We start from the raw sequence: 22115 nt of genomic DNA, 5'->3' as shown, positions 1-22115 counted from the left end.
CTGAGGCTACATACAGTCAGCACAAGTTCACCAAAATCAGCCAGTTGAAGATTAGAAAAATACTGTCTAGTCTTTTTTTTTCAATCTGTCCAGTTTGGATGAACCTGAGCCTGTACCCACGGTCACCTCAGATTCCTGCTCTTGGCAGATAGAAGTGGAACCCGATGTGATCTTCTGCTGTTGTAGCACATCTGCCTCAAGGATTGACATGCTGCATTTTCTGAGATACTTTTCTGCTCACCACAAGTGATCATTTGAGTTACTGTAGGCTTCATGTTGATTTGAACAAGTTTGGATATTCTCCTCTGACCTCTCTGGTCAAGAGTTTCCGTCTACAGAACTGCCACTTCTGGAAGTTCTTGCACAATTCTGTGTTTGTGAAAATCCCAGATGATCAACAGTTTCTCAAACCAGCTCACATGGCACCAAAAACCATGTCATGAGCAAAGTGACTATCTACTCCCTATTCACCAATAGTGTGTTTCCCAACACTGTCAGAAATAGGGGTACAGTAGGAGTCAATTTCTGTACCCCATGGTACAATCTATACTAATGTACCCCCTAGGGCTCATTAGTGGACCTCAAGGTAACGATGTGCTCCTTTTTAGGGCCAAAAAGATGCATACATGTTCCCAGGCAGTATATAAAATCTCATCTCCTCTCATTATCTGTAGCCGCTTTATCCTGTTCTACAGGGTCGCAGGCAAGCTGGAGCCTATCCCAGCTGACTACGGGCGAAAGGCGGGGTACACCCTGGACAAGTCACCAGGTCATCACAGGGCTGACACATAGACACAGACAACCATTCACACTCACATTCACACCTACGGTCAATTTAGAGTCACCAGTTAACCTAACCTGCATGTCTTTGGACTGTGGGGGAAACCGGAGCACCCGGAGGAAACCCACGCGGACACAGGGAGAACATGCAAACTCCGCACAGAAAAGCCATCGCCGGCCACGGGACTCGAACCCAGACCTTCTTGCTGTGAGGCGACAGCGCTAACCACTACACCACCGTGCCGCCAGTATATAAAATGGTACAAATAAATAACTTGGAGGATCCTGCCCCACCCAGCGACAAACCGTTGTACCCCTAAAGGTATAATAATGTACTTTGGTTTTTGAGTGCGTACACCATTTATTCTGATGTCAGCATTAAGTCAGGCTCTTGACCTCTAACTGTATAATATGGTAAACAGCCAAAAAAGACACAATTTGACAAAAATTGAGCATTTCTGCCAAGAATATAATAATTGACATCTATTTTAAGAAACAGCCCTGTGATGACCTGGCGACTTGTCCAGGGTGTACCCCGCCTTTTGCCCGTAGTCAGCTGGGATAGGCTCCAGCTTGCCTCTGTAGAACAGGATAAAGCGGCTACAGATAATGAGATGAGATTTTAAGAAACCACAAACATACCTCACTAAAATCCTCACCAATTCAGTTTGTAATCAGATACAGACTACCAAAATGTCCACAAGGTTCCTGCACCAGTCAGAATGAAATCCATCCATCCATCCATCCATCCATCCATCCTCTATACCACTTCGTGGTTGCGGAAGAGCTCGAGCCAATCCCAGCTGACTCTGTACAAGAGATGGAGTACACCCCACCCCACCGGGTCTCAAATCCATCATGGGGCTAGAATGAAATCTTCAAATGCAATTTTCTCCTTTTTCACTGTGTAACCAAGACTGAATAGGTTTCATAACTATAGTTCGAAATTTCACCATGGGAAGGGTTTTTCTAGGCCGACACACTTATTACTGGCTCATATGCGACAATTTGTCATGGCTCAGGTGGATCAGTGCACCCCTGCAGGTCAACACAAGCTTAGCCTCGGCGAGACCATTTGCATATCAGCTTATCAGAGAGAAACACAGAACAATATTCAAACGCGAGATATTAAATGTACATATTACAGATTTATAGCAGTTCATCAATGGTATGGATACATCATTCGATGTGACACTATATATTCTAATAAAACACTAAATAGCATTGCAGAAAATACAGATAAATACAGAAAAAGTGGCCATTTGTCCTTCCTTGAAACAGTGCAGTGTGGCTGGGTGAAAAATGCTGCTCTGAGATTTTATGGTTAAATCATACACGTACCATCAAGTGCGCATCTTTTGTACCTTAAGGATGCATTTTTATTCATGTGGAGTACCTTTAAGTAGGGTTTCCAGTAAAGCTTTAAAAAAGGTATATTAAATGGTCCTCAAGACCGATTTATATACCACGGATTATTTCTTACTTAAATACTATATTCACGTTTCAAGGTACAAAACATGTCTCCTTGATAGTACCATTCCAGCAACAAGGAAAAGTACAGTTTGGTACCTTTAACTTCTGAATATGAAATTTCCCTGGATATTGAAATTGATATGATTAATTCATAATTACTTTTCCCTCTACATAGACAAAGATGGCTACGACTAAATCCTACAGTGGAACTAAATATGGCATACACTACTACATTTACTTCTGAGGCCACGGCTGGCCCAGAAGTACTGCTATAGTACATTCAGAATTATTATTTTATTTTTTTTTTACAAAAAGAAAAACAATCATTAACATCACCTAATGAAAAAGTTTGTGTGGTAATTAATTAACTGAAAAGTCAGCAGTAACAAAACAGCTTATTTACATTTATAGCTATAAATACAGACGATGCTGCATTGGTGCAACACCGTGGTTCTCAGAGTGGGATCCAGGGACCTCTGGGGGTTTTGTGAAGCACAGCCAGGGAGTCTGTGATTTATTTTTATTTTTGTTACAGTGCTGGAAATCACATCTCACCATTTTCAAACACTATAATATATATTATCGAGTTTTTATATTGTTACACTGATTGACTGGTCACTTGATTTGAACTGGTTTAATTGAAATTTCAGTAACTCAAAAACCTATAAATAATAAACTAACACAGTTTTAACAAAACAAGCTCTGAGGGTCCAGTTCAGGGATTAAAATAAATAAATAAATAAATAAATAAATAAATAAAGCACTACGTTTCAAATAAATAGCTCAAATGTGATTGTAGACATTTAAATAACTAAGGAAATTCAGATTCAAGTTGGAATACAAACCTGTACTGAGGTGGTGAGTGGATTTTTTTTAAAAATATCTAAACAGGTCCCTGGTTTGAAATTTGAGAATCCCTGGGGTAACGTATCTACGAATGTGTTAAAAAAAAGCTCTCCGCTGTAGAGCACTAAGTGGACGCGTGGGCAGTAATAAGAGCACCATGTGACTAACACAGACCAAGGCTAGTGTTACAGCTGCACGCATCTGAAGGAAGACCATGGAACCATCCATAAACTACCAGCTCAGCACAACGGTCTACTGTGCATAAGAAATAAGATGGCGATGAGACTGTAGAGTGTACCTTCGCCACACTGTGAACAGCACGCAGCTCTGTTTGCGAATGCATAATGGAGATCAAGTGTAAAGAAATTTGAAAAAGAGATGAGTTATTTTCTTGTCAAAAGTCATAATCGTTATGTGAATGCAAATCCTGAAGTCATGAATCACATACGAGTTATGTCTCAAGTCAGAATAAATTGTGTGCCAGTTTGTATTTTCCAATCACATTTTGTGGATTTTCACATTAGCATTCATTTTTAAGCCCCACCCCCTCCATCATATCAAGCCAATCATGATCAAAACTAAACCGGTGATAAGTATAGTTTAAAAAAAAAAATTTTGAGTATGCAAATTGGGATGCATTATTGCTACATGAACACTGTAAAGATACAAATTAGTTCCTAATTGTATTATAAGGAACGGTAAATTATATATATCTCACACACACACACACACACACACACACACACACACACACACACACACAGTCAAGCCGGAAAGTCTGCACACCTGTTTCACCTTCTCCACATTTTTATTACATTACAGACTTATTCTACAATAGATTGAGTTAATTTTTTGTCACAAAATAGCCCATAATGACAGTGAAAGCAGGTTTTTAGAAAATATGCAATTTTATTTTACTGACAAAAATAGGTTATTTAGGGGCTACATATCTGTACACACCCTTAGCCTAATACTTGGTTGATGCACCTTTGGCAGCAATTACTGCTTCAAGGCATCTTGGGAAAGAAGCTATGAGCTTGGCACACTTGTTTCTGAACATTTTTGCCCATTCCTCTTGGCATATCCTTGCAAGCTCCGTCAGGTTGGATGGGGAGCGTCGGTACACAGCCATTTTCAGCTCCTTCCACAGATGTTCAATTGGATTCAGGTCTGGGCTCTGGCTGGGCCACTCAAGGACATTTACAGACTTTCTCTGAAGCCACTCCTTTGTTCTCTTGGCTGTGTGCTTCGGGTCGTTGTCATGTTGGAAGGTAAACCTTCGCCCCAGTCTGAGGTCCAGAGCGCTCTGGAGCAGGTTTTTTTCAAGGTTCTCAGTGTATTTAGCTGCATTCATCTTTCCCTCTATCAGGACGAGTCGCCCCATTCCCACTGCTGAAAAACATCCCCACATCATGATGCTGCCACCACCATGCTTCACTGTAGGGATGGCATTAGCCAGGTGATGAGTAGTGCCTGGTTTCCTCCAGACATGACGCTTGGTATTCAGGCCAAAAAGTTCAATTTTGGTTTCATCAGACCAGAGAATCTTGTTTCTCATGGTTTGAAAGTCCTCTAGGTGCCTTTTGGCAAACTCCAAGCGGGCTGTCATGTGCCTTTTACTAAGGAGTGGCTTCTGTCTGGCCACTCTACCATAAAGGCCTGATTTGTGGAGTGCTGCCTGGATGGTTGATCTTCTGAAAGGTTCTCCCATCTCCACAAGGATATGCTGGAGCTCTGTCAGAGTGACCCTCGGGTCCCTGGTCACCTCCCTGGCCAAGGCCTGTCCTCCCCGATCGCTCAGTTTGGCTGGGCGGCCAGGTCTAGGAAGATTCTTGGTGGTTCCAAACTTCTTCCATTTACAAATGATGGTGGCCACTGTGCTCTTTGGGACCCGTAAAGCTGCAGCAATTTTTCTGTACCCTTCTCCAGATCTATGCCTTGACACAATCCTGTTTCTGAGGTCTGCAGATAATTCCTTTTACCCCATGGCTTGGAGTTCGCTCTGACGTGCACTGTCAACTGTGGGACCTTATATCGGCAGGTGTTGGCAATCCCCAATCATGTCCAATCAATTGAATTTACCACAGGTGGACTCCAACCAAGTTGTAGAAACATCTCAAGCAGTGTCAGTGAAAACAAAATGCACCTCAGATCACTTTTGGGTGTCGTATCAAAGGGTGTCCACACTTGTGCACATACAATATTTTACATTTTGATTTTTAATAAATTAGCACAAATGTCTAAAAACCTGCTTTCACTTTGTCATTATGGGCTATTTTGTGTAGAATTTTGTGACAAAAAATGAACTCAATCTATTGTAGAATAAGTCTGTAACGTAATAAAACGTGAAGGTGAAAGGGGTGTGCAGACTTTCCGGCTTGACATACACACACACACACACACATATATTCATTCATTCTTCTTCATTACATATGTCCTTGTCAGAGTCGCTGTGAATCCAGAGTCTATCCGGGTAACTGGATGCAAGGTAGAAATACACCCTGGATAGGATGCCTATCCATTAAGGGTGCGCACAAACACACACACACACCCCTATGGAAAATTTAGTGATATTTCATCGTGCCATTATGTACAATGAATTTTGACATGAAAATACCTCCACAGATAAGGCCCATGAGATCTGGGGTTGGTTTCCCAAAAGCCTCTTAACACTAAAAGCATCTTAACTAGGAGACAGTGTGTTCATCGTGATGCTTGCTCTACCATTTAACAATGATCTTTGTGCTACAAACCTTTTGGGAAACCCACCCGTTTTGTAAAGCAAGAAGTGAAAGTAGCACCTGATTATAGACATGCACATGCAGCCTAGCTTTTCATCTGGAGCTGAAAAGGTTTATTATACAGCTACCGTCACACCACCTATAGCTGTTCAAAACACAACTAAGCTGTTAAACCACAGTGTATTAAACAAACTATGAACGGCATGACAAGACATGCAGCTATCAAAGAGAACCATGAACTAAATAAGCGCAAAAAAAAAAAAAATTGGAGGTGTGCTGTTAGAGCAAAATAATCAAAGTGATCAAAATGTTTTGTTCCTCTTATACCACAGCAATTTGACAGTGATTACATTCTTCATTAATTAAAGAACAATGTGCTGCTTATAGTTACATTTAATGTTATGAAACATCTATGAGACGACTTGGTTCCAGCAGCTACAAAGAGTGATTCATTCACTTGCATCTCTTTTTATTGTTCTTGAAGTTAATCAGGAAAAAAAAATGCAATCCATCACGCTACAAGGAAACCTTGAAGAGCAAAGCTGTCTATTCTGAAGACTTTCGCAAGATGGAAAACTGACTGACCAACACGAGAGAGTCCTTCCCGAAAATTCCAGAACAGTCATGCGTTTTTCTTAAACACTTAGATTGTGATTAGGCTTCGATTACATGGAGCGTTTGCACCCGTCAATTATACGTATTAGAACATGCGTGTCGTTAATATGAACCTGTAATTTGCCTTGCAGAGCCGCCATTAATCGACCTTCAGACCAATCAGAATTGAGAATTCAACAATGCTGTGGTATAAATTACCTTAACATGTATTAGTGTCCATGTGCAAAAAAAAAAAATTATATATGGAGAAAAAACAACAAAAAGCATAATGTAGTCATGAGAAATCAAAATGGATTAGAAATCAAAAACAGTCACCGTGAACACACGCTGGAAAGCAGCTTAGATGATAACTATGCAAACTGCGTACGGACGCTGCTTCTGAAAAAGACATCATTAGTCAGCAACGTTTGCTATGATATCCAGCTAACCAAACCGACTCCAACTGCACAGATATGGTTGCTCGATGAGGTAAGCTTGCTTGTTCTTACCTAGCTTAATAAATTTCATGATATGTTGTCGTCATTTTATGATAGCCGTTTCCGAAAATTAGCTCGATAACCAACTAGCAACCGAACGTGTCCATTCACAGTCAAACGTCACGGCAGATTGAGGATTATCACATCAATGGAGGATGATGCGGAAAAGGATACACATGGTCGAGATCTCCAGATTAAACAAACTGACAAAAACAAGGTAACAAAGTCTTGTAGGAAACGATAAGGAGAACGGTGACTGAGCCTCACATCTCTCAGGGCCTCCATACAGGACCGGTATGTGGAATGTGTGTGGATATTAAAGGAGTGCTCTCCGGCGCTTCATGAGCCCCCATCAGGACCTGAAGACGTGCACGGCGCGCACCACATACTGTCTACAGATGGGACACTCGCTCATGCGCTTGCCACACTTGCTACAGGTCACCATGTGGCCACATTCCAGCAGCACGCAGTCGATGGGCGAGTCCATGCAGATTTTACACAGGTTCTCCTCCTGGCCGCTCGGCTCGGCTAGTTCGGCTACTGACACAGAAACACACACGTTTTATTGTGCTACATTACACACAGCTCGTTAGAAACTTTATCGAACAGGGGGTATAGTAGCTATGCTCTGGCCATATAAGGAATACGTACCTGTGCCTGATTCGTTTTTAGTGTTTGAAACTGCAAACAAACAAGCAAGTTTATCATTAACGAAAATCACAACTTTCTGAAGACATTTTTAAATTACTTGAATTGCAATATGGACATTTCTTAGTGCTTTTGTAAGAGATGCTTTTTTTTTTTTTTAAAGCAGTTAAAATACACTAATAAGAAACAAACAGTCAGAATTTCTAGGCATCTCATGCTTTATTTAGCATGGCAACATGGAATTCTAATGATTTATGATTTTTTTTTAACTTCTGTAGCCCACGTTCTATTTTTATCCTGGATTACTTGTATCATTTAATGAGCTTTTTAATAAGCTTAATGAAAAACGTATATTTCTTAATGTATTACCAATAGAGCCGTAGGAACAAATATGACGATTCAGATACCACTCAAATTTTCGTAATAGGGACTAATTTGAAGGCACATTTAAATATGTTCACAAGCTTTTGTTCTTTTTGGATATACACAGTGGTGCTTGAAAGTTTGTGAACCCTTTAGAATGTTCTATATTTCCTGCATAAATATGACCTAAAACATCATCAGATTTTCACACAAGTCCTAAAAGTAGATAAAGAGAACCCAGTTAAACAAATGAGACAAAAATATTATACTTGCTCATTTATTTATTGAGGAAAATGATCCAATATTACATATCTGTGAGTGGCAAAAGTATGTGAACCTCTAGGATTAGCAGTTAATTTGAAGGTGAAATGAGAGTCAGGTGTTTTCAATCAATGGGATGACAATCAGGTGTGAGTGGGCACCCTGTTTTATTTAAAGAACAGGGATCTATCAAAGTCTGATCTTCACAACACATGTTTGTGGAAGTGTATCATGGCACGAACAAAGGAGATTTCTGAGGACCTCAGAAAAAGCGTTGTTGATGCTCATCAGGCTGGAAAAGGTTACAAAACCATCTCTAAAGAGTTTGGACTCCACCAATCCACAGTCAGACAGATTGTGTACAAATGGAGGAAATTCAAGACCATTGTTACCCTCCCCAGGAGTGGTCGACCAACAAAGATCACTCCAAGAGCAAAGCGTGTAATAGTCGGTGAGGTCACAAAGGACCCCAGGGTAACTTCTAAGCAACTGAAGGCCTCTCTCACATTGGCTAATGTTAATGTTCATGAGTCCACCATCAGGAGAACACTGAACAACAATGGTGTGCATGAACAGCAGGGTTGCAAGGAGAAAGCCACTGCTCTCCAAAAAGAACATTGCTGCCCGTCTACAGTTTGATAAAGATGACGTGGACAAGCCAGAAAGCTATTGGAAAAACGTTTTGTGGACGGATGAGACCAAAATAGAACTTTTTGGTTTAAATGAGAAGCGTTATGTTTGGAGAAAGGAAAACACTGCATTCCAGCATTAGAACCTTATCCCATCTGTGAAACAGGGTGGTGGTAGTATCATGGTTTGGGCCTGTTTTGCTGCATCTGGGCTTGCCATCATTGATGGTACAATGAATTCTGAATTATACCAGCGAATTCTAAAGGAAAATGTCAGGACATCCGTCCATGAACTGAATCTCAAGAGAAGGTGGGTCATGCAGCAAGATAACGACCCTAAGCACACAAGTCGTTCTACCAAAGAATGGTTAAAGAAGAATAAAGTTAATGTTTTGGAATGGCCAAGTCAAAGTCCTGACCTTAATCCAATCGAAATGTTGTGGAAGGACCTGAAGCAAGCAGTTCATGTGAGGAAACCCACCAACATCCCAGAGTTGAAGCTGTTCTGTACGGAGGAATGGGCTAAAATTCCTCCAAGCCGGTGTGCAGGACTGATCAACAGTTACCGGAAATGTTTAGTTGCAGTTATTGCTGCACAAGGGGGTTGCACCAGATACTGAAAGCAAAGGTTCGCATACTTTTGCCACTCACAGATATGTAATACTGGATCATTTTCCTCAATAAATAAATGACCAAGCATAATATTTTTGTCTCATTTGTTTAACTGGGTTCTCTTTATCTACTTTTAGGACTTGTGTGAAAATCTGAGGAGGTTTTAGGTCATATTTATGCAGAAATATAGAAAATTCTAAAGGGTTTACAAACTTTCAAGCACCACTGTAAATGCCAAAAAAGGACATACGGACAAAGGGTGAATAAAACCAAAGGTAAAGCTGCAGTGTGTGTGATGAATATACAGTTAGGTCCATATACATTTGGACACTGGCACAAATTGTGTTTTTTTTTACCTGTTTACTGAAACATATTCAAGTTATAGTTATATAATGGACATGGACATAAAGTCCAGACTTTCAGCTTTCATTTGAGGGTATCCACATTAAAATTGGATGAAGGGTTTAGGAGTTTCAGCTCCTTAACATGTGCCACCCTGTTTTTAAAGGGACCAAAAGTAATTGGACAATTGACTCAAAGGCTATTTCATGGGCAGGTGTGGGCAATTCCCTCGTTTTGTCATTCTCAATTAAGCAGATAAAAGGCCTGGAGTTGATTTGAGGTGTGGTGCTTGCATTTGGAAGATTTTACTGTGAAGAAAACATGCGGTCAAAGGAGCTCTCCATGCAGGTGAAACAAGCCATCCTTAAGCTGCGAAAACAGAAAAAAACCCATCCGAGAAATTGCTACAATATTAAAAGTGGCAAAATCTACAGTTTGGTACATCCTGAGAAAGAAAGAAAGCACTGGTGAACTCATCAATGCAAAAAGACCTGGACACCAACAGAAGTCAACAGTGGTGGATGATCGCAGAATAATTTCCATGGTGAAGAGAGACCCCTTCACAACAGCCAACCAAGTGAACAACACTCTCCAGGAGGTAGGCCTATCAATATCCAAATCTATCATAAAGAGAAGACTGCATGAAAGTAAATACAGAGAGTTCACTGCACGGTGCAAGCCACTCATAAGCCTCAAGAATAAAAAGGCTAGATTGGACTTTGCTAAAAAACATCTAAACAAGCCAGCACAGTTCTGGAAGAACATTCTTTGGACAGATGAAACCAAAGATCAACCTCTACCAGAATGATGGAAAGAAAAAAGTATGGCGAAGGCGTGGTACAGCTCATGATCCAAAGCATACCACATCATCTGTAAAACACGGCGGAGGCAGTGTGATGGCTTGGGCATGCATGGCTGCCAGTGGCACTGGGTCACTAGTGTTTATTGATGATGTGACACAGGACAGAAGCAGCCGGATGAATTCTGAGATATTCAGAGACATACTGTGTGCTCAAATCCAGCCAAATGCAGCCAAACTGATTGGTCGGCGTTTCATAATACAGATGGACAATGACCCAAAACATAAAGCCAAAGCAACCCAGGAGTTTATTAAAGCAAAGAAGTGGAATATTCTTGAATGGCCAAATCAGTCACCTGATCTCAACCCAATTGAGCATGCATTTCACTTGTTAAAGACTAAACTTCAGACAGAAAGGCCCACAAACAAACAGCAACTGAAAACCGCTGCAGTAAAGGCCTGGCAGAGCATTAAAAAGGAGGAAACACAGCGTCTGGTGATGTCCATGAGTTCAAGACTTCAGGCAGTCATTGCCAACAAAGGGTTTTCAACCAAGTTTTAGAAATGAACATTTTATTTACAATTATTTGTCCAATTACTTTTGAACCCCTGAAATGAAGGGATTGTGTTTAAAAAATGCTTTAGTTCCTCACATTTGTATGCAATCACTTTGTTCAACCCACTGAATTAAAGCTGAAAGTCTGAACTTCAACTGCATCTGAATTGTTTTGTTCAAAATTCATTGTGGTTATGTACAGAACCAAAATTAGAAAAATGTTGTATCTGTCCAAATATTTATGGACCTAACTGTAATACTGTGTTTATGCAGCGTGACGTACCCAGGTTGTGGAGGTCTTTCTGGTCATTAAAGAGGCGCGTGACTCTCTCCATCAGCTCCCATTTCTCACAGCAGCCCTGGTAATTGACAAAGTTGCGTGCCAGGATTTCCTTCAGCTGCCGCACTGTAAGGCCCTCGATGTCCTCCACGCTCCTCAGATCAGACAGAGAGGCCCTGCGACTGTGCACCAGTGTCTCCTCGCTGTCTGTTGACTAACACACACACACACACACACACACACGACAAGATGGTGTGATGCCATAAAGTTGATTATTGTTAATTAATTATTTTTATTTATTTATGATAGAATGTCCTGTCTTGCGTTTTATCCAATTATACGTTTATTGCAGTGAGCTTCATCTACAACATTTAATTCCTGCTCTTATAAACTGATATAAAACTTCTTATAGTTAATAAGACAATAAAAGCAGCTTGTCATTTGACAAGAGCTTTCACCTCTTCATCCTCCTCCTCTTCATCCTCCTCCTCCTCATCTTCACCTTCCTCTTCCTCCTCCGTGAGAGATTCTGGCTCCTCGGCTGCCTGGGATTGAGGAGCGTGGGACTGCGAGACATCTGGAGCGGCTGGCTGAGGGGCGGAGTTGCTGCACCCATTACTGCTGCTACTACTGTTGCTGCTGCTGGGCGTGTTTTGGTCCAGCACGAGCTCCACCAGCTCCTCCTTCTCGCGGCATGTATGTGTGGGGACGTCGTGCAGGTGCAGGTAGTCGCGCAGCTCCTTCACCTTCAGCCCCATCAGCTGACTCCGCTCGAAACGAGTGCCGACGAAGCGCTGACACGTCCGGCACAGCGCGGGCCTGAGCTCGGGCTGCACCCAGCAGCGGCTGCAGAAGTGCTTCTTGCAGTCTACACACACATTCTGGATCAGGAGAACCAGGAATCAGTGACCAATTGAAGCCTGCCAATATGCTGAGCCGCTAATAACTGTAATCTGACTGTAATAGTCGATATCTGACATGCTCTCTCGCTAACTGCAATGCAGCAGAGCCCTTTCCAGACTCATCCGAGACCTGATGTCTGATGGCGTGTTGTAATTATTACACAACCGTCTCGCTGCATTCCAGAAGTGACCATTTAAAATAATTGCAAGGTTGTTTTACACTTATGCTTTTCCATCTCACTTAGAATAGTTCAATTCAGTTCAGACAAGCTTATTTGTCGTGTGATGTGTGATATTTTTATTATTTATCCAATTTGCAGGCTATCTGCTGGTACCTCGTATAGTGAAGGCTACATCAGGGGGCAGAGCCTTTTCTTACAAAGCCCCACAGTTATGGAACAGCCTTCCAAGTAGTATCTGATTCCCGAACACAGTCTCAGCGTTTAAGTCTAGGCTGAAAACATATCTGTTTAGTCAAGCCTTTTGTTAATGGGGTTTATGAGGTAAAGGTGTAGATCTGGAGGGTCCTCAGACATAGTGTTTTGGTAAACTGGGATGTATGGATGCTGTCAGTCCCCACTCGCTTGCTCACTCGAGTTTGTTGACGGTGTAGTGGCTGCTGCTTTATGTCCCGGGGCTCCCTCATGCCTGTGTTCCCTTCTGGCTCTCCCCTTTTAGTTATGCTGTCATAGTTAGTTTTGCCGGAGTCCCTGCTTGTACTCAGTGCAATATGTATACTGTTCCTACTTATTCAGGCGACACTGGTCATACCTAACAACCTGTGTTTTCTCTCTCCCGCCCCAAATCTGTCCCTCTGAGTTACATGTCAATCCTGGGATCGAGATGCTGACCTCTTCTGCTCCTCGGACCTGCCTGATCCATCCTGATGCCTGGTCGGAGTCTCATCACATCGCTCCTGTGTAGGACGGCCCCATATGGACAGTTGAAAGTCACACTTGGAGGACGCTCTGGACACTTAGGGCCTCTGCATGCTCTTGCGACAAGGCTTTCGCAGATAAATTACAACTGTCTGTGAAAAGCTATCATTGAGCGGGGAGTAATAGGCGTGCGTGATGTTATTCACTGCCACAACGCAAAGGGGCGCGAAATCGCTAGGAGTAGTTGGTGGGTGTGGTTAGTGGAGCGTTTATCCTCCGGTTACTTATAATGACCAGAACTGGAGTCGTATAGATGTACGTACTTCCTCACTTCCTCGATCATCTGCTCTTCGTGCTGCTCCATCTTCGCTCGTGTTTTTAAAAATGCCCGTCGTGAAAACAAACCAAACCGGGAAAGTAGGGAAGCGGAAGTGCGTGTACAGCGGATGTAGAGTGGACCAATCAGAGCCCTCTTGTCTGCGACGCTGTCTGCGAAGCTTCTGCGGTGGTCACAATTTTTGGGACGTGCGCGCAGAGTGTCTGCGAAGGTGGGGGGGCTACGCAGACGCTATCTGCGACGCCATCTGCGAGGACTGGGTTGTCAGCATAAATTGGCCTTTACAGTAATGCTTTTATGGCTGAGGCCTACAGTTGACTCGCTAACTTTAGGACTGCAGTTGTCATGAACAGTTTTGCACTCAAGTTTCCATCAATGAAGAGTTAGAACATCAAGGAAACTGACTGCATGTTAAAACTGTTAATGTTATAGTCATGTTGTCTGTTGTTGCCCAAATGAGGATGGGTTCCCTTTTGAGTCTGGTTCCTCTCAAGGTTTCTTCCTCATGTCATCTGAGGGAGTTTTTCCTTGCCACCTTCGTCACAGGCTTGCTCATTGGGGATAGATTAGGGATAAAATTAGCTCATGTTTAAAGTCATTCAAATTCTGTCAAGCTGCTTTGGGACAATGTCTATTGTTAAACACGCTACAGAAATAAACTTGACTTGATTTGACAATTTGTCACAAACTCTTTACAGGAAAAGAAATCTCGTCTTAGCCATGTTAGGGGAAGATTTGTTGTAAAAATGGACACAAATATGACCATAAATAAGCATCATGAGATCATAAGCGTTGTGCATCTTTAAGTAAACATTGTTTACACAAGAATGATTTCCGTTATGTATTATAATTATTTATATGATTACTGTACATCACGATTTATAATGATTTCCATTTATAATTATAGAATGATTTCCATTATTTATTATTTACACTCCATGCCAATGGACTGTTATTAATTATAAGCTGTATGCATGTTAAATAAGGAATCAAATATTTATGATTCATGCTGCCATAAGAAAATAATAAACAGTGTATGATGCAGCTCCATGTGGTTGAGTTACTATTACCGCTGCAAAGATTCTTTTCCGATACACACACACACACACACACCTGAAAGTGTTTTATTCCTCTTATACCACAGCAATTCACCAATGTCTACAATTATTTATTTATTAAATAACAACGCCATGCTTTTCTTCCATTTATACCAACGTTTAATTTTGATGTTGTGGAATGTCCACTAAACATGTTAGTTCCTGTTATCACATGTTATAGAGGATGTGCCCACTCCAGCATATTGGACGGCATCAGGATAGTTTACCTTGCGCGAGCGTAATGGATCCAGGGAGTAATCCCCAAGAAAATTCGGAAAATACCCCATCTACATCGCGCGATTACTTGTCTAAGTTTGTTCAGCATCTTGAAGGTGACATGAGGCAGCGTTACGTGGAAAAGTGTTCCAGGTTGGGGATTGCAGATCTGTACAACTTGCCGCAATCCTTGTTCAGGGAAATTCGGAGCTGCGGTGCCGGCGATTTGCCCGATCTGGCCTACCACGACATTTACAATTTTCTTGTTAATCGTGAATCGTGTTACACTGGCAAAGCCCTCAAAGCTTACAAGAGCCTGGAAGCTTATAAATATTTTGTTGCGGGATGGGTATCTCAACTATACCTCTGGAAGGTTCCGAAGAAGAATGTCTACTTGATAACCTCACGGGTAAGTGGCATTAAGACGTTTATCATAAAGAGACTATGCAGGACGTTTTATCTTAAGAATGTTCGAAATTTAAACTCAGTTCCAGATAATGACAGGGTTGTAAATATGTATGTTTTTGTCTGAAAAACAATAAATCTGCGCAGCTTCCGCGAAAACGTGGGCAGTTTTCTTCTCATACTTCCTATTTTTCATGGACTGTAAGGCATATGCTTATTTAGTAATTTTAATACAGAATTTACTCTGATGAAATTATTCAGACACTCCAACGCCCCCCTAAAGAAAAAAATCGGATCTGCGCGTTTCAGCCGTGAAACGGCATCCGCCGTTTGCATCCCTGTTTAAACTCATAGGTTAACCGACTTTAACCGGCTAATGAGGCTCGGTGGTCGGTCAAGATTTTTTTTTAGTTTTCGCCATCCCTACTATGGATTGGCCTTTCAAAGGCATATATGAGCCAAAAAGATAAAACATTGTCATAGACTAGGCCAGGGTAGTAGGGCTAGGCATAGCCATTTTAAACGTTAGAGACTGTCTAGTTTCTAAGTATGCAGTTATCATTCAATCCGAAAATCAACTTAACAGATGTACTAGGAGTATTGAATTAGAAGATTACACCAAATGCTGAACAAGATATAACCATTCTTGAAAGATCTACTCCCACACACTTGATAATTAGAACGGGTTAGTCTAAGTTCTATGCGCGGCCTTGCCGTCCAAAATGGCGGATAACGAATATCACGTGACCTCGTGACGTCACGTGCATGCTCTCTATAGCAGCTGTAAACACTTATGCCGCTTTTCCACTACCAACGCGGCTGAGTTGGGCTGAGCCGTGCCGTGCTGAGTTGGGCTGAGTCGAGCTGAGCGGGGCTGTTGGCGTTGCATTTCGACTACAATCGCAATGAACTGTGCTGGCTGGAAGTGGGTGGACACATTGGGTGGAGTTAGCGAAAGTGGGTGGACGTCACGTGATGTCGTTAGGCGGCGCAAACAGTGACATCAGTGACCTTTTAAGCGGTAGTCTCACAACCCGGAAAGTAAATAATAAACATGGAGGACATGGAGTCGTTAGTGTTGCTGGTCTTGGTGCTGTGGCTTGTTGTCGCCGACAACGCCAACAGATACTGGCAAGAGCGTATAGATGAGGCGAGGCGCATAAGGCTTCATAATTCTCGTAATTCGTAATTCTCCTTCTTCCGGGTTTACGGTGTTTACAGATCCCAGCGTGCTCGCGGGGCGTGTGTGGGCGTGTGAGGACACTCCTCCTCACCAATCAGTGCACAGGGGAGTGTCTCCTCACGCCCCTAGCCCCACTCGGCTCGGCTCACTTCAGCCCCACTCCAAAACCGTGCGAGTTTTGGGGGCTAAGCAGGGCTGAAGCGAGCTGAGTTGTGCTGTTCTTAGATAGTCGAAACGCGAGCCGTGTCAGGCTGAAGTGAGCTGAAGCGAGCTGAAAAAGGGTAGTGGAAAAGGGCCATTATTCTCTCATTAGCTTCTCCTTTCCCTCCTCTCTGTAGAAGTAAATATGACAAAAAAAAAGGCAGTTTGCCTTCCTATTTTGGAAAACGTAAAAACGCAGCTTTACCTCTGTCTGCTACAAAGCACTGGCACTGGAGACTCCATCCATAAATGATAAATAAACACTTCCTCACAGAAAACTGACTCATCAATGATTACAAACGTTTACATGTCACAATCCGATAACAGAACCCGTGATTTGTCTTGCAGCTGGCATTATGATCAGAGCTGCTGTTATAGGAAAATAAATCAACATCTGACTAATCAGATTCAAGAATTCAGTGATGTGTACACTATTATTACACTTAATGAAAAACATTTAAATTATTCATTATTTATATGACATTAAATGTGATGTAGCATTCTCTCATGGTGAGACGTGTACAGGATGTGTGTGTGCGCGTGTGTGTGTGTGTGTGTGTGTAGTTCACCCTGCTTGCCGTGTCGAAGTGGCCTCCACAGGCCCTGCACAAGTGTTCGGGTGATGTTGGAGCAGGGCTGTAGCCCGAGTTTGTGTAGGCCTGGTGCCATGTGCTGCTGCTTTCTTCCACGGTGGCGGTCGTTTTCCCACACAGAGCCAGTTACATCAACATTGGGCTCTCACACTGCTTCCTGACCAATCAGAAACAGAGAGGGGAAGAAAAAAACAAAACAAACAGCTGCCAAATCTGATAGAGTTGGGTATAACAATACAACAAGGATATTTTGATAAATCATTCTTATCCTGACTGACTCAAGTAGCACATCACCCATCCCTCATTTAATACAAGACTGCACACGGGACTTTGTTGTCTTTATCCAAAACAAACAAACAAACAAACAAACAAATCCACAGATTTCAAAATAAATTAAACTTTACTAATTTCTCCTAATATAAACTATTATCTCATTCATCTGAACTGATATTTTATAAATTCAAATGCCTTAAGTAGTAACCTGTCTTAACCTTTGAATTTACACAACTCTAAGTGTTTCATGAAATGGATGTAAAGGTCACTCATACCCACTTGAGCTACTTCAGGGTTTCTGTAGGATCCTCAAATTAAATCATAATGTTACGGTTTAAGAATTTTTAATTTCACTACAAATGTCATTTAAGTTTCAATTTGCAGTGATGATGAGGATATGTTCTATGATATATTCATGATATCTTTTTTAGGTATGTTTTACAGCAAGAAAGAAAAAAAAATAATGACAACAGCCGCCACATAAATGTATACCAAAAATTAAATGACACCAGATAAATAGCCCAAATTTTTAAATAAAATGGAAAACACAATTTCAGACAAATTAGGATTTTTTAAGAACGCATGGATATCCAGAGTTTAAGCTTAAACAGGCAATAAGATTATTTTTTTTTTTTTTTTTTTGGGGGGGGGGGGGGGGGGGGGTGTCCTATAAAATAAACAAAAATCATAATTAATAATAACAATACTGCTACTACTATTAATAATAATAAAAATAAAAAATCAGTATTAGTAGCTGTACTAGTAGTATTAGCAGTATTATTATTAGTAGTAATTGTTGCATAAGTAACTTATTATTATTAGTAGTAGTAGTATTAGTAGTAGTAATTATTGCATTAGTAACATATCATATTATTATTATCATCATCATCATCATTATTGTTTAGTAGTCAGCGGTCTCAAAAGTAGCCGGTCACCGGCGGCAAATCGCCGTCTGTGGCTTGTTATGCCGCCGGCTATTGTCAGTCGAGTCACAAAATTTAATATTAAATATTTCTGACGGCAAAAAAAGTTGTGAACATAAATTACATCCACTATGTCATGTATGTCCGTTGCCGCGTCAACTTTATTTACATCCTTGACATGAGTGCAGCCATTACTGCCGCCTGTGTTGCCAGATTGGTTTCAAGTGCATTTTGGCAGGTTTTGAACATATTTTGGGCTGTAAAACGTCAGCAGTATCTGGCAACATATATATATTTTTTTTACTTAATACAAGAAATTAATGAATGCCAACGTTTTTGCCAAAATGGTATTTTATTTTCCATTGTTTAGGCAGCTTCAGCATCATACTGTGAGATTCTGTTCAAATTGTTTTTTTTTCTTCTATGAAGCCTGAGCCATTTATTTTATTAGTTTATAATTATTGTTTAATTTAGTCTTCAGGAGAGACTGCCTGCACACAGTACTAGTATTAATAGTTTTTTCTTCCATGAAAGCTGAGGCATTTATATTATATTTTAAGGTAACTTCATGTGCTGTGAGGTTCTATGCACTTTAACTTTTGAACCAACAGGTGCATTTGGATAAGTAAAGCCTATTTTTCTGCATTTTTGTAGTCCTGGTAATCTTTTATATTAGTAAAGTTGTTTATGGGACCATTTCTCAGTGTCTTTGTTTTTTTAATCAATAGTTTTTCAGTAATAACTTAATATTTAACATATCACTCAATTTTAAACAACCCCCCCCATGGGCTGCCCCCATAGTCTCCAAAATTTCTGTGGGAAACACTGGCGTGTAGGGCTGTAACGATATGCGTATCGAAATCGCGATACGCAGAGCCACGATCCGTATCGCAATACAAGAAGGCAGAATCGCAGTACACCCTTTCAAACTTCTCCCCAGCCCAAAAACAGAGGCGCTTCCAAACTTCAATTTATGAATACTTTTTACTTTTTATTTAAATTACATTTTAAACTTACTTAAATTACTTTTATATCTATTAGTAAGTTGTCTTTTCGCCGACCTGTGACAATCTTCTGTGAGTCACGCAACGTCCGCACTCGCCACTGGCAGAGCATTTGTTTCTTTTAAGCGGTCGCCATTCTGGTTGCGACGCGGGGAGCGAATCTGTAAACAAGCAGCTCATTGGCTGGCTAGGTGTGCCACAAGCCAATCACAATCACTTGACCGGAAAGGCATGCAGTGTTGCCAGATTGGGCAGGTTTAGGTGCTTTTTGGCTGGTTTTGAACATATTTTGGGGTGGAAAACGTTAGCAATATCTGGCAACACTGAAGGCATGTCTGCTTTAGAATAAAAATAAAATTATTTTATGTAATTTTATTTCTCTATTGTTTACTGTTTTTGTTTCTGTAAAGCACATTGAACTGCCATTGTGTATGAAATGTGCTATATAAATAAACTCGCCTTGCCTTGCTTGGGCGGAAGCCTTCTGCGGCAGTTACACTTTGACACGCGAGCAATGTTTCACCATAAAAATTCCGTAATTTCCATCTGTTTTCCGCGATCACAGAAAATCATTGGCCCTATGAGAGTGAGACAGTGAGACAGCCCCCCCCCCAAAAAAAAATCTTAACGGATTTACACGATTTGGAAAAATGACTTTTTCAGAACCGAAAAAAAACAGAGCTTCCGGCTCAACAGTATTATTTTGAGAAATAAAACAATCTTTGGATATACATTTGTTCATTTTTGCATACATATTACTCATTCTCTGCAGTGGTCTGAATTATTTGTTATTAAATAGTTAATGTAAGTAAGTAAATGTTAATAAGTCAAATTTACTACTTTAAAAAAACATTTTTAAAAAAATCGTGGGTGTATCGACTCGTGGGTCAAAAATCGCGATACGAATCGAATCGTGAGTTGGGTGTATCATTACAGCCCTACTGGCGTGCGTAACAACGCTAATCAAGCTTAAGCTAGACGACCCGCCTCAAATACCCGTCCCAGGTAAATGTTATCCCAATTTTAGACGACCTGTTCCAAATCATCCCGCCCCATGAAAAATTCATACTTGCATCTCTCTCTCTCTCTCTCTCATATATATATATCCCTGCACGCTTTGCGTGCATTATGTCTGCCGCTGGCAGACATTTTACCATTTTGCACCCTGCTGTAAATTATTTGTACCCTGCTATTCTCCCAAACTTTGAAGCCCCTGAGTAGTAGTAGTCATTGTATTAGTAATGTATTTTATTAGTAGTAATAATCATTGTATTAATAATGTGTATTATTATTATTATTATTATTATTAGTAGTAGTAGTAGTCATTGCATTAGTAACATTGTATTATTATTAGTAGTAGTAGTAATTCTATTAGTAATGTATTTTATTATGATTATTATTAGTAGTAATCATTGCATTAATAAATGTATTATTATTATTATTATTATTATTATTGTAGTAGTAGTAGTATCAGCCATTTTAAAGCATTATATATTTATATCTGGATTATCAACAATACAAATTGTATCTAAAACATGGAATCACTTTTTTTGTACCTTGAAATGTTATAAAGATGCATTATTATTATTATATTTGAAGTGGTATTGAAGTCCTCGGTATCTGTACACACCCTGTGTTTATTACTGATGCCCTTCTGAGATTTTACATGGTTTGTACCGACAATAAGAGCAACACAATTCGACCTAAAGGACCACTTTTAGACTTCTGAGGATCAGTTTATATTGTTTTTACCTTACAAATAAACATTTCAGTTTTTATGACACTGGAAGCTGAAGAATAAGATCCTGAATAACTGGATAAGGTCGGATTCGCCACACAACACTTTATTTTTTTTTCCCCCCTCAGGAAAAGCAGATGATATTTCCCCCAGACTTTACGAACAAATTAAATCGCTACACACAATTATAATAATGCACATCTGGACAGGATAATATCCAGATGTGCTGGCTAATTCGCTCACTGGTATGAGCATGTGTGATATTTATCATATTTAACAAATACAAAAACATACACAGAGTACATGGGTGAAAATAATGTTTAAATATTTTAGATCTTTTTTTTTTTTTTTTTAAGTGTTCCTCCCCTGTCCAAGTCCTTGATGTCAGGTTTGAAATAAAAGCTTCTCCGCCTGACCGAGTTCCCTACAAACCCAGCAGCGAGTGATTCAGGACTCGGCCTTGCTAAAGCAGCCAGCCGCTCGCGCTACAATAGCTTAGCAAGCTAGCTCGATGATGCTAAGTGAAATATCTTACCGAAAAGACCAGGTGCAAACTGTTTCAGGGAAAGTCATCTCGTAGTTCCGTAACCATCATATAACAAATCATATATTCACGATTATTTGCTTTAAATACCAAGTAAATACAGCTTTAATAAATGCTAACACTCGGATTCCCGGTCATGTTCTCGCTAATGATGGCTGATTCGTGATTGACTCGATTCCGACTTTATGAACGGCTCTTTTAAAGTGATCTATTTCTAGCTGTTCCGATTCTCCGATACAGGTCATTCAAAGAATCGAATCACTAAAATGATTCATTACTATTTCTCGCGACAGAAAACGGGATTCCGTCACATGACCCATGAGAATACTGCCACCTGCTGGACAGATATGAAATAAACAAAGTGATGGAAGTGAATGAAATGTTTTTTTAACCCGTGTGG

The 22115-nt window shown here is 40.7% G+C and overlaps 1 protein-coding gene across 3 annotated transcripts; it reads right to left on the bottom strand.

The window, feature by feature from the left end:
• Positions 1–3798: 3798 nt before the first annotated feature.
• On the bottom strand, positions 3799–21885 carry zgc:171740 (uncharacterized protein LOC795694 homolog). 3 transcript variants are annotated; one of them, XM_060936155.1, is made up of 6 exons: positions 21707–21885; positions 17210–17390; positions 11880–12302; positions 11425–11635; positions 7583–7612; positions 3799–7471 (listed from the first exon to the last, which is right to left on the bottom strand). In XM_060936155.1, exons 3-6 carry the CDS (start codon positions 12177–12179, stop codon positions 7284–7286), a joined length of 729 nt encoding a protein of 242 aa, XP_060792138.1. In that variant the 5' UTR covers positions 12180–12302; positions 17210–17390; positions 21707–21885; the 3' UTR covers positions 3799–7283. The 3 variants fall into 3 exon arrangements, with proteins under 3 accessions (XP_060792138.1, XP_060792141.1, XP_060792140.1); XM_060936158.1 differs by having other exon boundaries at positions 3799–7468; XM_060936157.1 differs by having other exon boundaries at positions 17210–17386.
• Between the last annotated feature and the right edge of the window lie 230 nt (positions 21886–22115).

This window comes from Neoarius graeffei, chromosome 12 (assembly GCF_027579695.1).
Source record: "Neoarius graeffei isolate fNeoGra1 chromosome 12, fNeoGra1.pri, whole genome shotgun sequence".
NCBI lineage: Eukaryota > Metazoa > Chordata > Actinopteri > Siluriformes > Ariidae > Neoarius > Neoarius graeffei.
Note: the sequence above shows the minus strand (reverse complement) of the source record. Positions and strands in the feature narration are given on the sequence as shown.

Bases quoted from the DNA above. Each gene is read 5' to 3' on its own strand.
- zgc:171740 (XM_060936155.1), bottom strand. From the start codon at position 12,179: ATGGGGCTGAAGGTGAAGGAGCTGCGCGACTACCTGCACCTGCACGAC. The intron at 11,636-11,879 runs GTGAAAGCTCTT...TGTGTGTGTTAG, and splicing joins AAGAGGAGGAGGATGAAGAG to TCAACAGACAGCGAGGAGAC. The intron at 7,472-7,582 runs GTACGTATTCCT...TTTCTGTGTCAG, and splicing joins TAAAAACGAATCAGGCACAG to TAGCCGAACTAGCCGAGCCG.